The sequence below is a fragment of the Lethenteron reissneri genome, chromosome 68 (genome assembly GCF_015708825.2).
Source record: "Lethenteron reissneri isolate LAM-NWPU_2019-01 chromosome 68, ASM1570882v1, whole genome shotgun sequence".
Taxonomy (NCBI): domain Eukaryota; kingdom Metazoa; phylum Chordata; class Hyperoartia; order Petromyzontiformes; family Petromyzontidae; genus Lethenteron; species Lethenteron reissneri.
In genome coordinates, this window is record NC_083846.1 from 214,418 (window position 1) to 237,732 (window position 23,315).

At 54.9% G+C, this 23,315-nt stretch overlaps 1 protein-coding gene across 1 annotated transcript in view; it reads left to right on the forward strand.

Moving 5' to 3' along the window:
* LOC133360287 (epidermal growth factor receptor kinase substrate 8-like) overlaps positions 1–23,315 on the forward strand; it is a 58,333-nt gene that overhangs the window by 25,935 nt on the left and 9,083 nt on the right. Inside the window, exons 4-11 of the mRNA XM_061578930.1 lie at positions 8,024–8,119; positions 11,162–11,232; positions 13,492–13,556; positions 14,419–14,580; positions 16,672–16,821; positions 20,155–20,237; positions 22,359–22,485; positions 23,088–23,165. Of these exons, the coding sequence (XP_061434914.1) occupies positions 11,199–11,232; positions 13,492–13,556; positions 14,419–14,580; positions 16,672–16,821; positions 20,155–20,237; positions 22,359–22,485; positions 23,088–23,165 (699 nt within the window). The 5' untranslated portion in view covers positions 8,024–8,119; positions 11,162–11,198. The remainder of the gene's footprint in view (positions 1–8,023; positions 8,120–11,161; positions 11,233–13,491; positions 13,557–14,418; positions 14,581–16,671; positions 16,822–20,154; positions 20,238–22,358; positions 22,486–23,087; positions 23,166–23,315) is intronic.

Consider the following 23,315-nt stretch of genomic DNA (forward strand, 5'->3'; position numbering starts at 1 on the left):
ATCAGTTCTAAACAAACGAGTTTGTCAACCTCGATGATGATGATGATGACGATTTAAAAGTGCACGGCTCCCAGTGGCTTTCTAATATCGAAAGGGGAAGAGCGTTCCAGACGGCCGGAGAAGCAGCGCGTCTGAAAGCGCCAGGCGATGCGGTGACCGTCTTTGTCCAACGATTAGCCAAAAGCCGCTGCGAGGTTGAGCGGAGTTCCCACGATGATGGTTACCTGCTCCTTGACGAGATCGGAGAGGTGTGGTGGTTCGTTTGTGGCGAGCACTCTCTGTGTGTAACGAGAGCGACAGAATGCGTCCGTTCAGCAGCCGGGAGCCGATGCAGCGGGGCGAGCTTTGAACGGTCACGGTGTCGCTTCTTGCACGACAAGACGCGCGCCCTCCGCCTTGACGCGGCGATCCGACCCCATTTAACAAAGTAAGTCGCCAATCAGAATTGTCGACGACCCGGGCGAGGTTGAGCCGAAACCGATTTCGCCATCGGCGGCGTCCAAACGGCTTCACTTTGTTTTGGCCGTGCCGGGTGGTGGAGGGATTTGCGGCACCGGACAACGACCGGATGATTCCGCTGCCCCTGGCTCCTCGGTACGTCGACTGCGAAATCGCGAGTCGCGCTCGCCGTCAATCGGCTCGGGGGGGCGGGGGGGGGGGGACGTCGTCAAATAAAAAACTCTGCCTAAGTGGCAGCCAGGGAGAGTCTTGAAAGAGAGAGACGCCTTTGACTTGGCTCGGCTCTCGCGGGTCAACAAATACAATGAGTCGCACGCATCCCTCTTCACGAGCATCCCTCTTCACGAGCATCCCTCTTCACGACTAATCACTTAACCACGGGCCTCCACAGAGCCCTGTGTAGTGTGTAGTGTATAGTGTATTGCAGTGCTCCATAGAGCCCAGTGTAGTGTATAGTGTATTGTAGTGCTCCATAGAGCCCAGTGTGTAGTGTAGTGTATTGTAGTGCAGTGCCTCCATAGAGTGTAGTGTAGTGTGTAGTTTATTGTAGTGCCTCTATAGAGCCCAGTATGTAGAGTGTAGTGTATAGTGTAGTGTAGTGCCTCTAGAGCCCAGTGTGGTGTATAGTGTAGTGTAGCATCTCCATAGTGTGTCGTGTAGTGTGTAGTTTATTGTAGTGCCTCTATAGAGCCCAGTATGTAGAGTGTAGTGTATAGTGTAGTGTAGTGCCTCTATAGAGCCCAGTGTGGTGTATAGTGTAGTGTAGCATCTCCATAGTGTGTCGTGTCTCCATAGAGCCCAATGTCTGGTAACGACGGGCTGTCGTAGGTACAGTCAATATTCATGAACGCATTTGTTAATAATGGTGTCAGTATCATTTTGTATTAATATCCATTTCAACATTATAAAGTACGGGTTTTTTTGGGTGAAGGTAACTTTCGATGCTATCGGAACGAATTAGGCCTTTGACGTGTGTTTCCTATACTCGCTTAATGACTAAATCACTTGACACTTAACGAGACGTAAAATTTAGATTTGAAGCTTTCGTGACTGCAGGGATTCATATTTTAGTTTTTTTCGGTAAAGTCAAGTAGAAGGGAAATAATAAAATAATAATAATAAAAATAAAAAACACAATTATATTTATATTATTTAATTTAATATATATTTTTATTTTATTGTTTCCCTTCTATGTGACTTTACCGAAAGAACCAAGAATATGAGAGGTTAAGTGTTAAGAGTGGGTTCCACTGTACGTTGAACTTCATTTGCACCGTGCGTATCCACCCGTGCCCCTCCCCTACAGGGGATGGTGGGGAGGAGAGTCACCTGTGCCACTGATTTGTGAACCCGATGCACTGAAGGTGCCACCGATGGGGGTTGGACGCCAAAAGTGTAAAAAAAACCGGCCGATTCCATTCGGAAATCTAAAAAAATCGCACAAAACGCGAAACGAAAACCGCAGAGCGGCGAAGGAGAGGACTCGTTTATCGGAACTGCGCACCGCCGCGAGACGTTTACGCGTTGACACGTTCTCTCCCGCAGCTATAACCCATCCCACCCCGGAGGTGCGGGGTGATGGGCTGAATCGATCACCACGACCCCCACCCCGGACAGGATTTGAGCCGGCGACATTCCGGATTTTAACTGCGTGAGCCACTTGGATCTTGGGGGCATCGTCCTGGTGCAGAGTCATCGCATCGCGTTTGGGTGCCCCAAGGGCGTGGAGTCTGTCGCATGGCACGCGATGCAATGGGGCTGTGTGTTTATGCCGGATACGGCTGGGCTGTGTGTGTGTGTGCACGCGTTCAGTTTTTTTTGTGCGGCGTGTGATATAAAAGAAGGTGGGAGGGGGGTATTTTTTGTTTTAAGGGGCTCTCGCGTACATTATTGATGTTAGTTTTGTGCCGAACAGGCGGTCCCATCGTAAATAGGAGAAGTGCTCCAACCAGCGACGTCTCATGGCAGAGTGGGCGCTATTTATTGAAGGAAGATCAAACCAGCGCAAGGGTTGTTTACTTGCGTGCGCAACTCAAGTCCGCTTGAGGGGGGGGGGGGGGGCCTTCGAAATGCTCTCAGTATATTACATAAAAAATAATATTTTTATTTTACCAAGGTAGGCGCCGCCACTGAGCTGCTATGTAACTCTCTTTGTCAGAAACGACCTGGCCATTACAATGGTCGCTCAACAAAGTGTTCATCGTCATCATGGTCATCGTGTGGATATTCACAGCAGCCACATTCTCTAAACGCGTGACGTTGATTCTGAACGTAGACGGGAAAAGCCGGAGGAGGACCCGGAGACAAATCCATGTAGTGACCACGGGGGGAGAGAGACGCAGACTCCACGTACACAGCAGCAGCAGGCGTCGTCAGGGTCGGGATCGAACCCACGACCTACTGCACACCAGGCGAGGTAGTTAACATCTCCTAGCCACCGTGATGATGAGAGAGACACACTCCAAATATACAGCAGCAGTCGTCAGGGTCGGCATCGAACCCACGACCTCCTGCACACCGGGCGAGGGAGTCAACATCTCCCCGCCACCGCGGCGCCCTTCTGCTTCTATCCACAGGTCCCGCGGAATGCCCAGCCGGGTTGAGTATTTATTGATGTTCCATTGCCACGAGTTCTTGTTGTTGTTGTTGACCCACCTGGGCGGCGCTGCCTGCGTCAGCGGCGCTGCCGCTGGTGCCTTTTGTCCCCCGCGGTCAACACGGCGGGGGGGGGGTGGGGAGGGTGGGGGGGGGCTGAGGGGGGGGGGGGCGGGGAGGGTGGGGGGGGGCTGAGGGGGGGGGGCGGGGAGGGTGGGGGGGGGCTGGTTGACCGGTCCCGGCAAAAATGGTGATGGACCGTTCCGCACCACCGACCACTGGCTCGCTCGTCCCCTCGCTCGTCCTCGTTCTCTCTCGGTTCAACTTCCCCCCCCCCGCCCCCGTTTGGGCGTTGAAGGTTTTTTTTTATCTGTTTGTGCGGACAGCGCGGCTGATAGGAAGCGTTCCTTATCGACGACGCAGTTCTCTAAAGTGCGTGGGTTTTTTTCGTGTTCACCTTTTTACGATTGTAACAACCCCCACCACCACCACCGCCCTCACCACACCAACCTCGCGCTCTCTGGCCGCTCGTGACGCACTGGGAGCCGCGCGTTTACAGCGCCGCGACTTTTGTTCTTTCTCGTCGGCTCGATCTATTTTAAACGCACCGAACGCGCATCGTCCTCGCTTGTTGGGCACGCTGCGGTGTTTGTGTGCGGGTTACCAGGGGGATGGCCCATCCCCCTGGCCCATCCCCCTGGTAACCCGCAGAGAGAGAGGGAGAGAGCGAGAGAGGTCCAGAATTGGAGTCTTGTTTTAGCGACTGGAGGAATCCATCGCGCTCCGTGTCCAGCAGAGGTCGCAACCGGGTACCCGATACCCGTACCCTACCCGATACCCGGTAGCCGTTTGCGACCCTGGTGCGGCCGGGTACGGGCAGGTCGTGAGTCACTGGTGAGTCACCGTTTGTCACTCATTTACCAACGTCTTGTCTCTTCTCACAATTCAAGTTCCTAGAATCAACCCACCCGCGCCTGCAACATGGCTTCATCCCAGAGGTCTCAATCGGGTACCCGTACCCGTACCCTACCCGTACCCTACCCGTACCCTAACCGTACCCTACCCGTACCCTACCCGTACCCTACCCGTACCCGGCCGGGTACGGGTAGCCGGGTATCGGGTAGGGTACGGGTACCCGTTTGCGACCCTGGTGCGGCCGGGTACGGGTAAGGAATCAAAACCCGTTTGCGACCTCTGGTGTCCAGTGGGTCCGTGCTCTGCCCTTGCCGGGCCGAGGTTCGCGGCACGTCGCCTGGCATGGCGACTGTGGCAATGCGGCCCCGATACGATAACACGGAGCCTTTCTAGATTTGAAGCTTTCGTGACTGCAAGGATCCATACTCTTTGGTTTTTTCCGTAAAGGTCACGTAGGTTAAAAAGGAAAACAAATAAATTAAATGACGACGTTTCGGAGGCAACACAAGCTTCCGTCTTCAGGTGGAATTTTTCTGTGACGGTTCCACCTGGAGACGGAAGCTTGTGTTGCCTCCGAAACGTCGTGATTTAATTTATTTTGTTTTCTTTTTTAACACTGAGCCTCTACAACAAGAATCGGTGCTACGCGCTACACCTGGCCGTGCCACTCGCCACCCCTCTGGCCGTGCCACCGTGGCCAGGTGGATCTGCGGTGGTGCGAGCGGCTCGCCGTCGGAAGGTCGTGAGTTCAAATCCAAGTTTGAGGGGGTTGACCCAGCCCACCATCCCTCCGATAGCTGATAAATGAGAACCACTTTGGAGGGGGAGAGGGGAGTGGGGAGTCAATGTTGGTTGCTGCATGGTTAAACTCGCCAGCGTCATAGGAATGTGAACCTTCCACATTCCCACGACATTTCTTCCTTGGGAGGCCTTGACACCCTTACTAGGGAACCCGGGTTGGGTCAGATGGTGACCGATGATCATAGTCACCTCCTGCACCTCTTCGTGGCGATGACATCACCTCAATCTGTGAAGCAACGGCAATTGGCGCGTCTTTAACAACGCTTGCTGTGCGGCCAGCAATTAACGGCACGATGATCGGAGTCCTAACTGATAACGAGATCCGTGAACAGCGTCCCTTGGGTTGAGCGAGGTTGTTGTTATTGTTGTGAGAGCTTGGGGCAGTGGAAGAGACGATGGTAGTGGTGGTGGTGGTGATGCTCGTGGTGGTGGTGGTGATGCTTGTGGTGGTGTTGGTGGTGGTGGTGGTGGTGATTGTGGGAGGAGGAGGGTATTCCAGAGTGGAGCAGTGCGAGGGAAGAAGCAGAGAGAGAAATGAGGTGACCTGCAGTGGGATGACTGGGTGGGTGACTAGGTGGGTGACTAGGTGGATGACTAGGTGGGTGACTGGGTGGGTGACTGGGTGGGTGACTGGGTGGGTGACTAGGTGGGTGACTGGGTGGGTGACTGGGTGGGTGACTGGGTGGGTGACTGGATTGGGTGACTGGGTGGGTGACTGGGTGGGTGACTGGGTGGGTGACTGGGTGGGTGACTGGGTGGGTGACCGTCGTTGTAACTTGCCGACCCACCCCCGACTTAGAACATCTGTAGTAAAAAACGAGAGGGCGTCATAGCTCGTCGGATTGTCTCCCCAGGGTGTGAGTTAAAGATTCTGATGGAGGGTGAATTCCGTCCCGGTGGTGGGGACACGATCGGCACCAGGGGGGGCGGACAGCGCTGCAGCTGCGGCCACATCGAGTCACCGCTGGCTCGCTCGCTCGCTCCGTCACGGGAGCTCGTTTGCAAAAGTCGCTGGGGTTGTAGCAACAATGTCCATTCTACTTGTTGCACCCAGGATCCAAGGGCCATGTGTTCACCACCCCCCAAACGCCTGTTGCCGTATGGTGCCGTTTTATTGTCATTTGCTTGTCGTTTTTGAGCCCTTTCTGTGGGGTGGACTGTGCTATCGGTTAACTGCGTTATAAAAAAACTAAACTATAAACTAACATGAGAATAGGCTTTTCACCTTTTTTCTGGCAACAAAACAGCTGCGTTAAGTTGTTAAAACACCAAACTGAAACCTTTTACAAGGAATCATTTCTGCATTAACCACAATGCTTGTGGTCAGAATGCAAACAAAAACATTATCTGATAATATATGCATCTTCCTTGAAAGTGATTGGTCCACACCAGACGGCTTTCTGACCACAAGCATTGTGGTTAATGCAGACATGATTCCTTGTAAAAGGTTTCAGTTCGTTGTTTTAACATCTTAACACAGCTGCTTTGTTGCCAGAAAAAAGGGGAAAACCTATTCTCATATTTTGGTACTGGCAAAGGAGGTCCCATGATATAAACTAAGAATCATATTTTTAGTTTGCCAGGTGAGGGCCCCGCTTAGCGATGTGGCCACAAATGATAGCTGAAGCAAGTGGCTTCTCATCATCACGTGGACATTTCTAGCAGCCAAATACTCTAAACGCGTGATAGTCGATTCTAAATGTGGAGGGGGGAAAACGGATGATCTGGAGGAAAATCCACACGCGCAGAAAGAGACAAACTCAAAATATACAGCAGCAGCAGCAGGCGTCGGGATCTGGATTGAACTCGCAACCTCCTGTTGTACACCAGGCGAGGTAGTTAACATCTCCTAGCCACCGTGGCGCCTGAATCACAGCAGCGTGGAAACCTGTAGGTTGAGGTAGCCATGCCAGTCTTTGTGAGCGTGATAATGATAATAATCATTCAGACGCTGTCTTTCCGACATCCCTGTTCTTCACCTGTGGACGGCTGCTTACGTTGTGGCCGATATGTCGTGAGAATGATTTAATTATGTTTTATTTTATTATTTCCCTTCTACGTGACTTTACCGAAAGAACCAAGAAGAAGAATCATTCTATCGATCTAGCGGCTTTTGATCAAGGATCTCAAAGTGCTGTACATGACACGGCAGCAGACGGCATCATAATAATTATATTATAAACACATTCTAAGAATAGATTCACAAAATGAACTAAAAGTTTAACAAGCGGAAGCGTATATATGCGTAAATCGGTTTAAAGACCAATTAAAAAGATGTCCACAGACTCTCTGAGAGAGAAGCCCCTTCTGGTATCTCGTGCAAGACCGTTCCGTAGCCTACACGGGGAAAAGTCTCGGTCACCCATCGACCGAAGAAGCTTCGACCTGGGAATGCGGAGAGCAGATCTGCATCCCCCAGATGTTAGGGACTTTGAGCGGGGCGTAATGGGTGTAGGCTGGGGCAAGATGGTTCACTGCTTTGTTAAGTTAACAATAAACTCGAGTGTGTCTGTGTGTGTGAAACTTGAAGGCAGTGCAGGGCAGGGAGGCTGCCCGGTTTAAATGTTCAGTTCGCGAGTCGCAGTGCCCAACGCTAGGGGCAGTGGCTTCAGAGGTTGGAATCCAACTCCACTTTTGTAAAGTGGTGGAGTTTGCGTCGAAAGAGATGTCATTGCTCTTACATGGTTTGTGTAGTGTGTGTATCGTGTATGTAGCGTATAGCGTATAGTGTACATGTGTTGAACTTCTTTTGTACCGTACGTAGCCAACTCTGCTTATCGCAGGTGCCGGGGGAAGTAAGGCATCGGAGCTCGCCTGCCGTTTACAGCCCTGCAGAGCCAGCGGTGGGACATTCCACGTTCCCATGGCAGGGGGTGGGGGTATCTGCAGTGTAACCACTCGCTGCATACCGCGATGTGAGCTCAAGCCGTTCTGATTGCGAGGGGCATCTCGCTTTACCGCTGAGCCACCGAATGTCAAGTCAAGTGATGAAATGTTTTTGCTTGAACACCTGGGGGGGGGGGGGGGGGCGCCTTGCTGGCACGAAGCTGCCACTTGCAAGCGCCATCGCAGAGTTTCCTCTTCCTCCTCCTCATTATCGTCATGGTCGCGGTGTTCACAATCGATTCATATTTGTTGTGTAACTTGTTGACGTCGCCACGCAGTGCGGCTTGATTCGTTGTTTGTATATCCACCCGTGGAGATGCGAGAGGCTGAATTCTAAAAAGTGTTCCCGTCTGCCCCGTCGTTTCAGAGAGTCCCGCCGGGAGCGAGCGAGTCGGCGGGAGGAGCCACCGAGCGCGGCCACGTGGGGAGCAACTCGCCGCTCACTACGCCACGCGCCACTGCGGTGAGCCGACGACGCGTGCCGATTGGCTCGGTGCGTACCGAGCGGTTCGGTGCGTACCGAACGGTTCGGTGCACGCGTGCCGATCCCTGCGAGGGTTGGGGCCCGAGGGGGAGGACAACGAGGAGGACTCTCCCTCGCGCTGGCCCGCAGAGGAGGAGGAAGAGTCGTTGGGCCGCGAGGCAGATGGACGTGTGGCCCCCGTTCTGGGGTGTGTGTGTGTCTGTGTGATGTCTGTGTGTGTCTCTGTGTGTCTGTGTGATGTCTGTGTGTCTCTGTGTGTCTGTGTGGTGTGTGTGTCTGTGTGCTGTGTCTGTGTGGTGTGTGTGGTGTGTGTGTGTGGTGTGTGCCTGTGTGGTGTGTCTGTGTGTGTGTGTGTCTGTGTGGTGTGTGTGTCTCTGTGTGTCTGTGTGCTGTGTGTGTGTGGTGTGTGGTGTGTGGGTGTGGTGTGTGCCTGTGTGGTGTGTCTGTGTGTGTGTGGTGTGTGCCTGTGTGGTGTGTGTGTGTGTGGTGTATGTGGTGTGTTACTGTGGGGAGTGGTAGTGTAGTGGTTAGCGCTACGCTGCGCTACAAACCTGGCGACCCAGATGCGATTCCCGCTTACGGCCAACACCAGTGACGATTATCTGAACCGGTCCTGGGCCTCCCCTAGGTCGACTCGACCTGAAATGAGTACCTGGTGCAGTGGTGTGTAAACATCGCCACTGGGGGAGACAAAGGCGGCCGGGCGTGGTGTTGGCCACCCACCCCCTCGTGTGCCGTGCCGGCCTTCACGGGTGCTGCTACTCATGAACGACACTTGCCCCTGCAGTCTGTTGAGGCTACGCGGGAGATCTTTGTCTTGTGTGTGTCCTTCTGGAGCGGTGTGTTGACGTGTGGGTCTCTCTATCTCCAGGCTCTCTACCTATCTCTCTGTCATCGCTGTGTGTCTCCAGGTATTTCGGTAATGAATGACATGAGGTGAATGATTACATAAATGGTTGCCAGTGCATTTAACAGGCCGTGTCCAGGGCGTGGAATTCCTCCTGTGGTTGACGTTGACTGTGATCACGGCTCTGGGTTTACATTGCGGTGGTTGATGGGGATGATGAGGTGGTTGATGGGGATGATGATAATGATGATGATGAGGTGGTTGGTGGGGATGATGATAATGATGATGATGATGTGGTTGATGGGGATGATGATGATGAGGTTGATGTTGATGATGTGGTTGATGATGATGATGAGGTGGTGGTTGATGGGGATGATGTTGAGGAGGTGGTGGATGATGATGAGGTGGTTGAAGAGCCGGATGGTGGCTCCTGCAACTCTCCTCTGCTCTGTCTCCCTGCCTTTGTCCATCACTCCGCTCCAACGGATTCAAAAGTCCTCACCGCTCCGTTTCACTCCCCCGTGTAACTCTCCCGTATAACCCTCCCGTTTCACTCTCCCGTGTGACTCTCCCGTGTAAGGTGCCCTCTGTTACAGCCACTCACTCCTCGACCCTTGCTCTGCCCCTGCCATCTTGAATCGCCTCTCCTTGTCGTCCCCGCTCTCAACACGATGCAAAGCGCCGTGGGCTACGAAGGTGTCATCTATAAACATAAAACACGATGAGGGGTAGGGAGTGCCGCTTCACCGCTGTGATGGTGCCTCCTTCTTAGAGTCTTAGGGTATCTGTTGTGGCTCGATAGCTCTGTGTGAGTCTTAGGGTCTCCATGTGAGTCTGTATCTTTGTGCGAGTCTATGGTTCTCTGTGTGAGTCTATGGTTCTCTGTGCGAGTCTATGGGTCTCTGTGTGAGTCTATGGTCTCCGTGTGAGTCTATGGATCTCTGTGTGAGTCTATGGATCTCTGTGCGAGTCTATGGTTCTCTGTGTGAGTCTGTGAATCTCTGTGCGAGTCTATGGATCTATGTGCGAGTATTAGGGTCTCCATGTGAGTCTATGGATCTCTGTGTGAGTCTTAGGGTTTCCATGTGAGTCTGTATCTTTGTGCGAGTCTATGGTTCTCTGTGTGAGTCTATGGTTCTCTGTGCGAGTCTATGGGTCTCTGTGTGAGTCTATGGGTCTCTGTGCGAGTCTATGGTTCTCTGTGCGAGTCTGTGAATCTCTGTGCGAGTCTGTGGATCTCTGTGCGAGTCTGTGGATCTCTGTGCGAGTCTGTGGTTCTCTGTGCGAGTCTGTGGTTCTCTGTAAGTCTTAGGGTCTCCATGTGAGTCTATGGATCTCTGTGTGAGTCTTAGGGTTTTCCGTGTGAGTCTATGGATCTCTGTGTGAGTCTTAGGGTCTCCATGTGAGTCTATGGATCTCTGTGTGAGTCTATGGATCTGTATCCTCCGCGTGGCTGATGTCGTTAATGCAAAGCAGCAGCTGTAGTTGTAGATCGAGGTGGTTCAAAAAGCCACGTGATTGCATCTTGAATAGCGGGAGTGGTGAATCATCACTGCTGAGGTGATGATGATGATGCTGCCTTTGTACAGATCTCTGTGTGGGTCTTAGGGACTGTGGGTCTCAATGTGAATCCATAGATCTCTTGAGTATATGGGTCTCTATGCCAGTCTATGGGTCTGTGCGAGTCTATAGATGATGACCCCTCCGTGTTTGTGAGTCCATGGGGGGCGCGGTGGCGAGACGGTAATTTCCTCACTTGGTATGCAGGAGGTCGTGGCTTCAATCTCAACCCTGATGCCTGCTGTATATTAGGAGTTTGCGTGTCTCTCTTTCCCCTTGGTTTGCCTGGATTATTCTCCGCATTCTACGGCTTTTCCCTCCATTTATAATCATGCTCATCACCATCATCAGCTATCTGCATCATCATCGTCAGCAATCTGCATCATCGTTATTTTCGTCAGCTATCAACATAATCGTCATCATCGTCCTCGTCAGCTCTCCGCATCGTCAGCTGTTGCCATGGTTGGTCCAGTGGACGATGGCGGCTGGAGGTCCCAGCCGGGGATCTTCAGCACCGTCGATGCAGACGCACGCAGACACTGCATCTCCGTGTCTGCGCGTGTCTTCGCGCCCGTGCGTGCGTCTGAACGTCTGTGCGTGTGCGTGGCCTGCAGACAAAGTCCCGGGGACGTCCTCTCTGCGCCGCGCGCCATGGAGCGCCGCACCACCGCCAAGCAGCTGTACGGTACGTGTGCGGCACGCGCCGACGGACAATGATAAATAAATAAATAAAGCGCCGCCCGTGTTTATAGCAACGCCGCCGCGGCTGCAGCGGTCGCTATTATCTCGTCGCGGGAGGCGTGGTAGCCGCCGCACCGTCAGGACGCGCCGCTTGGAGCGCCGCCGCCGCCGCCGGCTCTTGTCGATTTGGGGGTTTTGAAGCAGGGGGAGAGGGAGGATTGGTCCGGTGCGTGCGATGGGCATGTGTCTGTGGGGTGGTCGTGGTGGGACGTCGCTGACAGGTAAGGTTGTGCGTGCGCGCACGATTACGCACGCAAACAGCAACAACTACGACGGCTGCCACCATTCGCAACTGGGTGACGTCACCACGGCACTTGTGCCAGGCCAGGTGTGTGCTTTGAGGCCACGTGAAGTGTCGAAGGCTCGCTGACCGGAGGTTGTCACGGGACAGACCCAGGAGCCATGGGTTGACCAACTCGGATGACTGGCAGATGCGCCAGCTGTGCCCCCTATTTTGCTAATTTTCTGCGTTTTAGCCGCCCGACGCTCCGCTCGTTGTTGTGAGCGTCGCTCCTCTGCCCGCTGTTGTTGCTGGTGGGCGACTGTCTCCAACTGCCCAGTAGCAGCAGCGTCCTTCACGAGCCTCCTCCATAGACACGTGCACACGCATGTGTGTGTACGTACACATCTGAAGTGGCTCGTCGCTGTGGGTCGGACGATGGGCGCCGTGGCTAACTGTGGGGCCTTGCGAGCTTGATGCAGGGCGGCAGCCGTGTAGGTGCTCCAGAGGGCGGCATGGTGGAAACATTCTCCCTCATAAAAGTTAAGCAAACCGCAATCCCAGCAAAACAGCAAAGAGACAGCCAGACATAGATCAGAGCAGAGAGACAGCAAGATGGAGATCTGAGCAGAGACAACTGCGTTACAGGAAACAAATAAATGCAATACACAATCAACAGTTGGAAGGAGATGCATCTGCTGTGACCATAATTGGCAAAATTCCTTTTGAAAAAGCCGTCCGGAGTGAATCCCAAGTTACAGATACGACCAAAACAATCGCCGCAGCCGCTCGAAGCTGCGGCACTCAAACCTGCGAGGGAGCTGCTCCCGGGGTTGGTGTCGCCGGCGTGCTCTGTGCGCCGCGTGGAGCTCTCTTGCACAGAGAGAGCGGGAGAGAGAGAGAGGCCTTTGTCTCTCTCTTTCCAGCGGCGGCGTCGTAAAGTTTCCGGGCGCGGCGGTGAGCGCCGAGACGTCTCGCGGTCGGGACCGCAATCGATTTTCTGCCGCGCACCGCAAAGTTTACCCACGTCGGCGCTAGACGGTGGCACGGGGTGGGGGGAGGTGGGGCGTTTGACACCGGTCCCCATCGGCGTTTGTCGCTCCGTCGCTCCGTCTGTCTCTCTGTCCGTCGGTCCGTCGGTTCGTCGGTCTGTCCGTTCATCCATCCCTTTGTCCGTCGTCCGTCCATTCACACGGTGGGTCATCATCGTCGCGACGAGGAGGACCCCTGACTGAACGCCGAGTAGCTGCCAGAGGGGGGAAGGGGGGGGGGGACTGCCTTGTGCGAAAAGTAGCGAACCGGTCCCGGGCCCTCGCCTAGGTCGACTCGGCCTCAAATGAGTAATCGGTGTGGTGTGTGAACGTCGCCACCGGGAGACAAAGGCGGTCGGGCGGGCGTAGCGCTAACCACTCGCGCCCCCTCTCCTGCGGCACGGTGGCGGCCTCCATAGGTGCCGCTGCTCGCTACTAACAGCACTTGCCCCGACAGTCTGTCAAGAGGCTTCACGGTAGGGGGGATCTTTGTCTTTTGTGTGAAAAGTGTTCCCCGAGGTGGAGGGAGCGCGCCGCGGCGAGGGCTCCACCGTTCCCACTCTGCGAGAGTCGCACACCGCCACCTGAGCTGGCTCGGTGGGGTCGGCAAACTAAAAACAACAAGAAAGGGACATTCTTTTTTTTTTATTCGAACTCTGTCACAAAACACAAACAACTCGCGTGATTCGAGAGCCGCGCCGTGCGGTGAACACGAGAGAGACGGTGGCGGTCCTCGATACATCGGCGACACGGAGCGGGCCTTGGAGAGCCCGCACGTGAGCCCTGACTTGGCCAGTGTCTCCGTAAAATAGCGATTGCCCCCCCCCTCCCCCACTCGGTGTGGCTCTCCGTGTGGCTCTCCGTGTGACTCCCCCCCCACTCCCCCCGCTATCCGCGGCCGTGCCCTGCCCCGTGACGTGAGGCCGTGCGTGGTGCTGTGTTGTCCCAACAGAGCAACGCAAGAACTATGCTCGCTCCAGCAACATCAAGGCCGAAACGGCACAGTACCACGTGGAGGTGAGCGCTGCGTTGCGTGGGTGTGTGCGTGGGTGTGTGCGTGGGTGTGTGCGTGGGTGTGTGCGTGGGTGTGTGCGTGGGTGCGTGCGTGGGTGCGTGCGTGGGTGCGTGCGTGGGTGCGTGTGTGTGCGTGGGTGTGTGCGTGGGTGTGTGCGTGGGTGTGTGCGTGGGTGTGTGCGTGGTTGTGTGCGTGGTTGTGTGCGTGGGTGTGTGCGTGGGTGTGTGCGTGGGTGTGTGGGTGTGTACGTGGGTGCGTGTGTGTGCGTGGGTGCGCGTGGGTGCATGTGCTGCTGTGTGGACACGTGTGTGTGTGTGTGTGATTCGGTGTCCCGGTGTGGTGCTGGCCACCCTCCCCCTTCCTGTGCTGTGCCAGCCGCCATAGGTGGTGAGATGTTGACTACCTCGCCTGGTATACAGTGGGTCGTGGTTTCTATCCCGACCCCGACGACGCCTGCTGCTGTATATTTGGAGTTTGCGTATTTGGCTGCTGCGACAGATATCGACGCTGACGATAAACCACTACGTGGAGCAGGCCATCAGGTCGACTCCGAAAGAGAGCTACGAAGCTCGGTAGCGGGGCCTCGCACCTGGTGAAATGAAACTAGATTGCTGGCTGATATTTTAGTTCGTAATTGTATTTGTAGATCGCAGCTACCGAGAGCGCACGGTCCACCCCGCGGACAAGGCCCCAAAAAACGTCAAGCGGGCGACGCTCAGACGGCACCCGTCAAAGACGGCAACCAGGAGGAATGCGTGCACTTGCCCCGACAGCTTGTAGAAGGCTATACGGGGATGGAGGGATCTTTTGTCTGTGCTTTGTCACCGTAACCTCGTCCCGCCCCCCCGCCCCCCCCCCCCCCAGCACCTCTCGACCTTTGAGATGGACCGCAAGGAGGGCCTCGTGAACCTGGAGGACGGCATCCGCCGCCTGCGTCTGCTGGACTCGACAGGAAAGATCTGGACGCAGGACATGCTGCTCCAGGTGGACGAGCGCTCCGTGTCGCTCGTGGACATTGAGAGCAAGGTGGGGGTACCCCCCAACACCCCCCCCCCCTCTCCACTAGGTCCCCCCCCCCCCCGTCACTCAGAGTGAGTGGAGTTTGTATGATCTCCCCCTGTTCTACAGAGTGAGTGGAGTTTGTATGATCTCTCCCTGTTCTACAGAGTGAGTGGAGTTTGTATGATCTCCCCCTGTTCTACAGAGTGAGTGGAGTTTGTATGATCTCCCCCTGTTCTACAGAGTGAGTGAGTGGAGTTTGTATGATCTCCCCCTGTTCTACAGAGTGAGTGGAGTTTGTATGATCTCCCCCTGTTCTACAGAGTGAGTGGAGTTTGTATGATCTCCCCCTGTTCTACAGAGTGAGTGGAGTTTGTATGACCTCCCCCTGTTCTACAAAGTGAGTGAGTGGAGTTTGTATGATCTCCCCCTGTTCTACAGAGTGAGTGGAGTTTGTATGATCTCCCCCTGTTCTACAGAGTGAGTGGAGTTTGTATGACCTCCCCCTGTTCTACAAAGTGAGTGAGTGGAGTTTGTATGATCTCCCCCTGTTCTACAGAGCGAGTGAGTGGAGTTTGTATGATCTCCCTGTTCTACAGAGTGAGTGGAGTTTGTATGATCTCCCTGTTCTACAGAGTGAGTGGAGTTTGTATGATCTCCCTGTTCTACAGAGTGAGTGGAGTTTGTATGATCTCCCCCTGCTCTCCCGAGTGAGTGGAGTTTGTATGATCTCTCTGTTCTACCGAGTGAGTGGCGTTTGTATGATCTCCCTGTTCTACAGAGTGAGTGGAGTTTGTATGATATCCCCCTGCTCTCCCGAGTGAGTGGAGTTTGTATGATCTCTCTGTTCTACAGAGTGAGTGGAGTTTGTATGATCTCCCCCTGCTCTCCCGAGTGAGTGGAGTTTGTATGATCTCTCTGTTCTACCGAGTGAGTGGCGTTTGTATGATCTCCCCCTGTTCTACCGAGTGAGTGGCGTTTGTATGATCTCCCCCTGTTCTACCGAGTGAGTGGAGTTTGTATGATCTCCCCCTGTTCTACAGAGTGAGTGGAGTTTGTATGATCACCCCCTGTTCTACAGAGTGAGTGGAGTTTGTATGACCTCCCCCTGTTCTACAGAGTGAGTGGAGTTTGTATGATCTCCCCCTGTTCTACAGAGTGAGTGGAGTTTGTGTGATCTCCCCCTGTTCTACAGAGTGAGTGGAGTTTGTGTGATCTCCCCCTGTTCTACAGAGTGAGTGGAGTTTGTATGATCACCCCCTGTTCTACAGAGTGAGTGGAGTTTGTATGACCTCCCCTGTTCTACAGAGTGAGTGGAGTTGTATGATCTCCCCCTGTTCTACAGAGTGAGTGGAGTTTGTATGATCTCCCCCTGTTCTACAGAGTGAGTGGAGTTTGTATGATCACCCCCTGTTCTACAGAGTGAGTGGAGTTTGTATGACCTCCCCCTGTTCTACAGAGTGAGTGGAGTTTGTATGATCTCCCCCTGTTCTACAGAGTGAGTGGAGTTTGTGTGATCTCCCCCTGTTCTACAGAGTGAGTGGAGTTTGTGTGATCTCCCCTGTTCTACAGAGTGAGTGGAGTTTGTATGATCACCCCTGTTCTACAGAGTGAGTGGAGTTTGTATGACCTCCCCCTGTTCTACAGAGTGAGTGGAGTTTGTATGATCTCCCCCTGTTCTACAGAGTGAGTGGAGTTTGTATGATCTCCCCCTGTTCTACAGAGTGAGTGGAGTTTGTGTGATCTCCCCCTGTTCTACAGAGTGAGTGGAGTTTGTATGATCACCCCCTGTTCTACAGAGTGAGTGGAGTTTGTATGACCTCCCCCTGTTCTACAAAGTGAGTGAGTGGAGTTTGTATGACCTCCCCCTGTTCTACAGAGCGAGTGAGTGGAGTTTGTATGATCTCCCCCTGTTCTACAGAGTGAGTGGAGTTTGTGTGATCTCCCCCTGTTCTACAGAGTGAGTGGAGTTTGTATGATCTCCCCCTGTTCTACAGAGCTAGTGAGTGAGTGGAGTTTGTATGACCTCCCCCTGTTCTACAGAGCGAGTGAGTGGCGTTTGTATGATCTCCCGCCGGCGAACGCCGCGTGACTCCGTGTGTGTCCGTGCGTTCCCAGGAGGAGCTGGAGAACTTCACGCTCGTCTCCATCATGTCGTGTCAAGCGGTGCTCACGGAGCCCAACTACAGCTCCATCCTGGCGCTCACGTGCACCGACGTGGGCCAGGCCAGGCCAGACCTGCACCTCTTCCACTGCGTCGAGGTTGGGGTGAGTGATCGCCGTCGCGTCCGCACCGGGCCGCAATCTCTCCGCACTGTTGGCCACTCACGTACGGTGCGAAGGAAGTTCAACGTCCAGACAGACAAAACAAAGACCAATGGTCCGTTGAGACGATACGAGGCGGGGGGGGATATTTGGTTAGCGCAGCACGCGAACCGCTACGCGACCATACTCTTTGGTTCTTTCGGTAAAGTCACGTAGGTAGAAAAATAAAATTACAAAATAATATATCACGACGTTTCGATCGCAACACAGGCGGTCGTCCTCGGGTGGAATTTTATTTTTATCCAGCAGTGGAGCTGCTGAGCCAGCGAGAGAGCTGTTACAACAAGAGGTTATTTACGTGGCGATGGGCAAGCAAGCGGGGTCTGAGCTGGGAAGGAATTCCATCCCCGCACGCAAGCACGTCAGTTGTGTTAATGGGGGAGGTTAGGGAGAGAGATTAGCATGAAATGAGCTTCCATCGCCGCATTAGAGTGTCGTCCCCGCATATGCGACCGCTCAATTTGTATCGCACTGCAAGGAAAACGATCACCCCTCCGATAGCCTCCAACAGACTTGGGCCAAGTGCTGTTAGCGAGGTAGCAGCACCTAATGAAGGCCGGCACGGCACAGGAGGGGTTTGGTGGACAGCAACCACGCCCGGCCGCCTTTGTCTCCCTCGAGGCGATGTTTACACACACAAAAATAATTGGGGTGATGAGCTCGGGCCCGAAGTCCCAGAAACATCGTCATCGTTATCATCATCATCCCGGAGAGGACGAGTAAAATGCGTACTACTTTGTGGGAAAATCATCAGTGGATTGACGAGCCCCCTGTCCCCCCTCCCATATCACTACCTCAACCCCTATCAGTACTTCAACCCCTATCACTACCCAAACCCATATCACTACCTCAACCCCTATCACTACCCCTATCACTACCTCAACCCCTACCCCTATCACTACCCCTATCACTACCCCTACCCCTATCACTACCCCAACCCCTATCACTACCCCAACCCCTATCACTACCCCAACCCCTATCACTACCTCAACCCCTACCCCTATCACTACCCCTATCACTACCCCTGCCCCTATCACTACCCCAACCCCTATCACTACCCCAACCCCTATCACTACCCATACTCCTATCACTACCTCAACCCCTATCACTACCCCAACCCCTATCACTACCCCAACCCTATCACTACCCCAACCCCTATCACTACCCCAACCCCTATCACTACCCCAACCCTATCACTACCCTACCCCTATCACTACCCCAACCCCTATCACTACCCCAACCCCTATCACTACCCCAACCCCTATCACTACCCCAACCCCTATCACTACCCCAGCCCCTATCACTACCCCTGCCCCTATCACTACCCCTGCCCCTATCACTACCCCCACCCCTATCACTACCCCAACCCCTATCACTACCCCTACCCCTATCACTACCCCTACTCCTATCACTACCCCAACCCCTATCACTACCCCTACCCCAACCCCTATCACTACCCCAACCCCTATCACTACCCCAACCCCTATCACTACCCCTGCCCTCACTACCCCTGCCCCTATCACTAACCCCAACCCCTATCACTACCCCTACCCCTATCACTACCCCTACTCCTATCACTACCCCCAACCCCTATCACTACCCCTACCCCAACCCCTATCACTACCCCAACCCCTATCACTACCCCAACCCCTATCACTACCCCAACCCCTATCACTACCCCAACCCCTATCACTACCCCCTACTCCTATCACTACCCCAACCCCTATCACTACCCCAACCCCTATCACTACCCCAACCCCTATCACTACCCCAACCCCTATCACTGCCCATATCCAACCCCTATCACCACTCATAACCCAACCCCCATCACTACCCCTATCACTACCTCAACCCTACCACTACCCCCAACCCATACCCCTCCTTCACCACTCCCACCTGTCCTCCTCACCGTCACCATGACGACACCACCACTTCGAATAACAACCACGGCCCACTCTTCGCCTCGCGTAAAACATTATTTACTGCCGCAAGGCGACCTTGGGTTGTACGGCGCTGCTGTAATAATACATCCGTGCGAGATAAGATAAGTACCCGGTCCCCGTCCAAGCCCGTAGAGAGAGTGAGAGAGAGCGTGAAGCTGTCTCTGTTGCACCAATCACCTGCCAGCTCACCTGCCAGCTCACCTGCCAGCTCACCTGCCAGCTCAGCTGCGCTTCTCCGTGACCCTGAAAGGCCGTCCCCACGCCTCCCTTGGCCGGTCTGTTGCCGCGACCGCCGCCAGCGGGGAGCAGAGGTCGCAAACGGGTTTTGATTACTTACCCGTACCCGTACCCGGCCGCACCAGGGTCGCAAATGGGTACCCGTACCCAGCCGGGTACGGGTACCCGTTCCCTACCCGTACCCTCCCCGAAATGAGTGACAAACGGTTACTCACCAGTGACTCACGGCCTACCCGTACCCATACCCGTACCCGGCCGCACCAGGGTCGCAAATGGCTACCCGTACCCGTACCCGGCCGGGTACGGGTAGCCGGGTATCGGGTAGGGTACGGGTATCGGGTACCCGGTTGCGACCTCTGGCGGGGAGCGGCTCGCGGGCGGCAACGCGTCGACCCAAGCGAGCGTTGCTCCCTCGACGTCCGGTCTCCCGGCTGTGAATTTGCAACGATCCGACTTGTTTTGTTTACGTGTGTATATATATATATATTCGTATACAGCGTCGTAATTCGTGCCAATTTGCTTGACGACGAGCGTGGGGTAGGGGAAGGGCAGCAGCGTCAAGCGGCGCTGCCAACGATTCGCCAAGCTCTGAGATCCTATAACTATAAACGAAAAATATTTATTATTATTATTATTTAACCAGTTGAGGCCCTGCACTGAGCTGATAGGTCACTTTGTTTTTGTTCGAAGCGACCTGGCCGTCAGAATTGACAGCCTCAAAGAAAGTGGCTTGTCGTCATCATCATCGTGTGGAAATCTATAACAGCAGCCAAATACATTTCGATGTAAAGCTTTCATGACTACAGGGATTTATATTCTTGGTTTTTTCGGTAAAGTCATTGTTTTATTATATCTCTTCTACGTGACTTTACCGAAAGAACCAAGAATAGGAAGCCAAATACTTGTGAACGCGTGACGTCGATTCTAAATCTGGAGGGGAGAAACCGGAGGACCGGAGAAAAATACACACGACCACGGGGAAAACACGCAGACTCCATATATACAAGGGTCGGGATCGAGCCCACGACGACCTCGTGCGTACCAGGCGAGGTAGTGAACACCTCCTGGCCACCGTGGTGGTGATGTTTGCTCGCAGGCTGAACTGATCAAGAACGACATCGACAGCGCCATCGCCGACAGCAAGGACGGTCGCAAGAACCGGCGGCCCGAGACCCTGAGGTTGGTGGTGCGGGCAGCTGTGGGGCAGCTGTGGGGCAGCTGTAGGGGCAGCTGTGGGGCAGCTGTGGGGCAGCTGTGGGGCAGCTGTGAGGCAGCTGTGGGGGCAGCTGTAGGGGCAGCTGTAGGGGCAGCTGTAGGGGCAGCTGTAGGGGCAGCTGTAGGGGCAGCTGTGCTGACTGGGGACATAGGTGGAGAGAGTGTCTGGGCCGCTGTGGTGGGTTAGGAAGTGGGAGGGTGTAACACAAGACCCCTCCAAATGCTCTTGTGGCCTTAGAACTCCTCCGATTAGTACGTTTGGCTACATACGGTGCGAAAAAAGTTCAACACACACGTACACACGTGTACAGGTGTGCACGGAGCCTGCTAAGGATTTCATGGCAGTATATAGGGTAAACAACTTGTAGGTTGGAAATAGGAGGTAGTGATGGGTCGGACACGTGGTGTGCAGGGTGGAGGAGGTAGTGATGGGTGGGACACGTGGTGTGCAGGGTGGAGGAGGTAGTGATGGGAGGGACACGTGGTGTGCAGGGTGGAGGAGGTAGTGATGGGTGGGACACGTGGTGAGCAGGGCGGAGGAGGTAGTGATGAGTGGGACACGTGGTGTGCAGGGCGGAGGAGGAGGTAGTGATGGGAGGGACACGTGGTGTGCAGGGCGGAGGAGGAGGTAGTGATGGGTGGGACACGTGGTGTGCAGGGTGGAGGAGGAGGTAGTGATGGGTGGGACACGTGGTGTGCAGGGTGGAGGAGGAGGTAGTGATGGGTGGGACACGTGGTGTGCAGGGTGGAGGAGGAGGTAGTGATGGGTGGGACACGTGGTGTGCAGGGTGGAGGAGGAGGTAGTGATGGGTGGGACACGTGGTGTGCAGGGCGGAGGAGGAGGTAGTGATGGGTGGGACACGTGGTGTGCAGGGCGGAGGAGGAGGTAGTGATGGGTGGGACGCGTGGTGTGCAGGGTGTCACGCGTGCCACTGCGGCTTCACCCCAACCTTGCGGCGCGCCCGGCCCCGCTGCGTGTCCGCCGGTGATGTCGCGGCAATCCCAACGCCGCCACGGCGTTCGGGGCCTTTCTCTTTGTCGGCTTGAGATTTTGGGGTTTTTTTCTCTCCGCCCCTCCGACTCTGGCCGAGCGTCAGCGTCGCTCGCGGAGATCCACCGCCCCTGGTGGCTCCCCGAGCCGGGGCACTCTGGAACAGGGGTCGGCAACCTACGGCTCCGGATCGCATGTGGCTCTTATGGGCTGCTTCTTGACGATATGTACGTATGTACATAGATGCATTGCGGCTCTTGAAATACTGAATTTTGTACCGAATTGGAAAGAAATGGCTCTTCTTGTTATTTGGTTGCCGACCCCTGCTCTAGAAGGAATCTTTTTCATTTCGCTCGACTCTTTCACCTGAATAGCACCCTGGTGAGGGCCCCCACTGAGCTACGTAATGTCGCTCCTGTTTGCGGAAGCGACCTGTCTGTCGCAAACGATAGCGCGACGGAAGGTGCGGCTCGTCGTCGTCGTCGTCTGGATATTTATGGCAGCGGCCACTGACTCCTACAGGCGTGGTGACGTCCATTCTTAAATGTGGAGGGGGGTGGCGGGGGAAAAGCGGAGGACCCGGAGAAAAATCCACGTGACCACTGGGAGAGAGCGAGACACCGCGAAAAAATACAGCAGGCGTCAGGGTCGGTAATGAACCCACGACGTTCTGTATACCAGGCGAGGTAGTTAACATATCCTAGCACCGGGTGTGATGATGAGAGAGAGCGAGACACGCAAGCTCCAAATAGACAGCAGCAGGCGTCGTCAGGGTTGGGATCGAACCCACGACCTCCTGTACACCAGGCTGCATCATCAGCAAGAGCTACTTATCCGAGTCTCACTCGATCATTTTAATTTGCAAATGCGGCCGGGCATGGCGCTGGCCAGCACCCACCCAGCTCCTTCCCTCGTGTGCCGCCGTGTGCCGGCCTTCGTAGGCGCCGCCACTCGCTACTGACGGGCTTCTTGGGTGGTCGGTGTGTGTGGTGTGTGTTGTGGTGTGGTGTGTGTGGTGTGGTGTGTGTGGTGTGGTGTGGTGGTGTGGTGTGTGTGTGTGGTGTGTGTGGTGTGTGATGGCGGTGGTGGTGCAGGTTCAACCAGGAGCGCATGAGGATGAGTCCGTCGCCGCGCCGGGAGCGGCGAGCATCTACTCGGAGAGCCACTCACCAGCTTCCAACCGCAGCCGCACGCCCAACGACTCGAGCACACTGGACAGAGGTACGGCGGAGGCCTCGCTCGCGTGTTTACATGCGTGTTACACGCGTGTCACACTCGTGTCATTCACACGACTCGCACGGCGCTCTTGCCAACACGTGAGACGTTCAGAATCATCAGGCGCGGGTAATTAGTGGGGGTGTGTAATCTGTGTCTCTGTGCGCGTGTGTCTCTGTGTGTGCGTGTCTCTGTGTGTGCGTGTCTCTGTGCGTGCGTGTCTCTGTGCGTGCGTGTCTCTGTGTGTGTGCGTGTATCTGTGCGTGCGTGTGTCTGTGCGTGCGTGTCTCTGTGCGTGCGTGTCTCTGTGCGTGCGCGTCTCTGTGCGTGCGTGTCTCTGTGCGTGCGTGTGTATCTGTGTGTGTGTCTCTGTGTGCGCGTGTCTCTGTGTGTGCGGTCTCTGTGTGCTGTCTCTGTGTGTGCGTGTGTATCTGTGTGTGTCTCTGTGTGCGTGTGTATCTGTGCGTGTGTATCTGTGTGCGCGTGTCTCTGTGGGTGCGTGTGTATCTGTGTGTGCGTGTCTCTGTGCGCGTGTCTCTGCGTGCGTGTCTCGTGTGTGCTGTGTATCTTGCGCGTGTCTCTGTGCGCGTTACCGTGTCCCTGCTCAGATTCGGACCGCTTCAGCGTCTACTCGCAGATCTGATGAGACTCCGGAGATGATGGCCAAGAGGGTGGACAGAGATGTGGTGAGGCCCAGTACACGCACACCGCACACCACACACACCGCACACAACCACACCACACCACACCACACACACACACACACATACCCCACCACCACCCACATACACCCACCACACCACAACAAAACACCACACACACACACCACACCACAC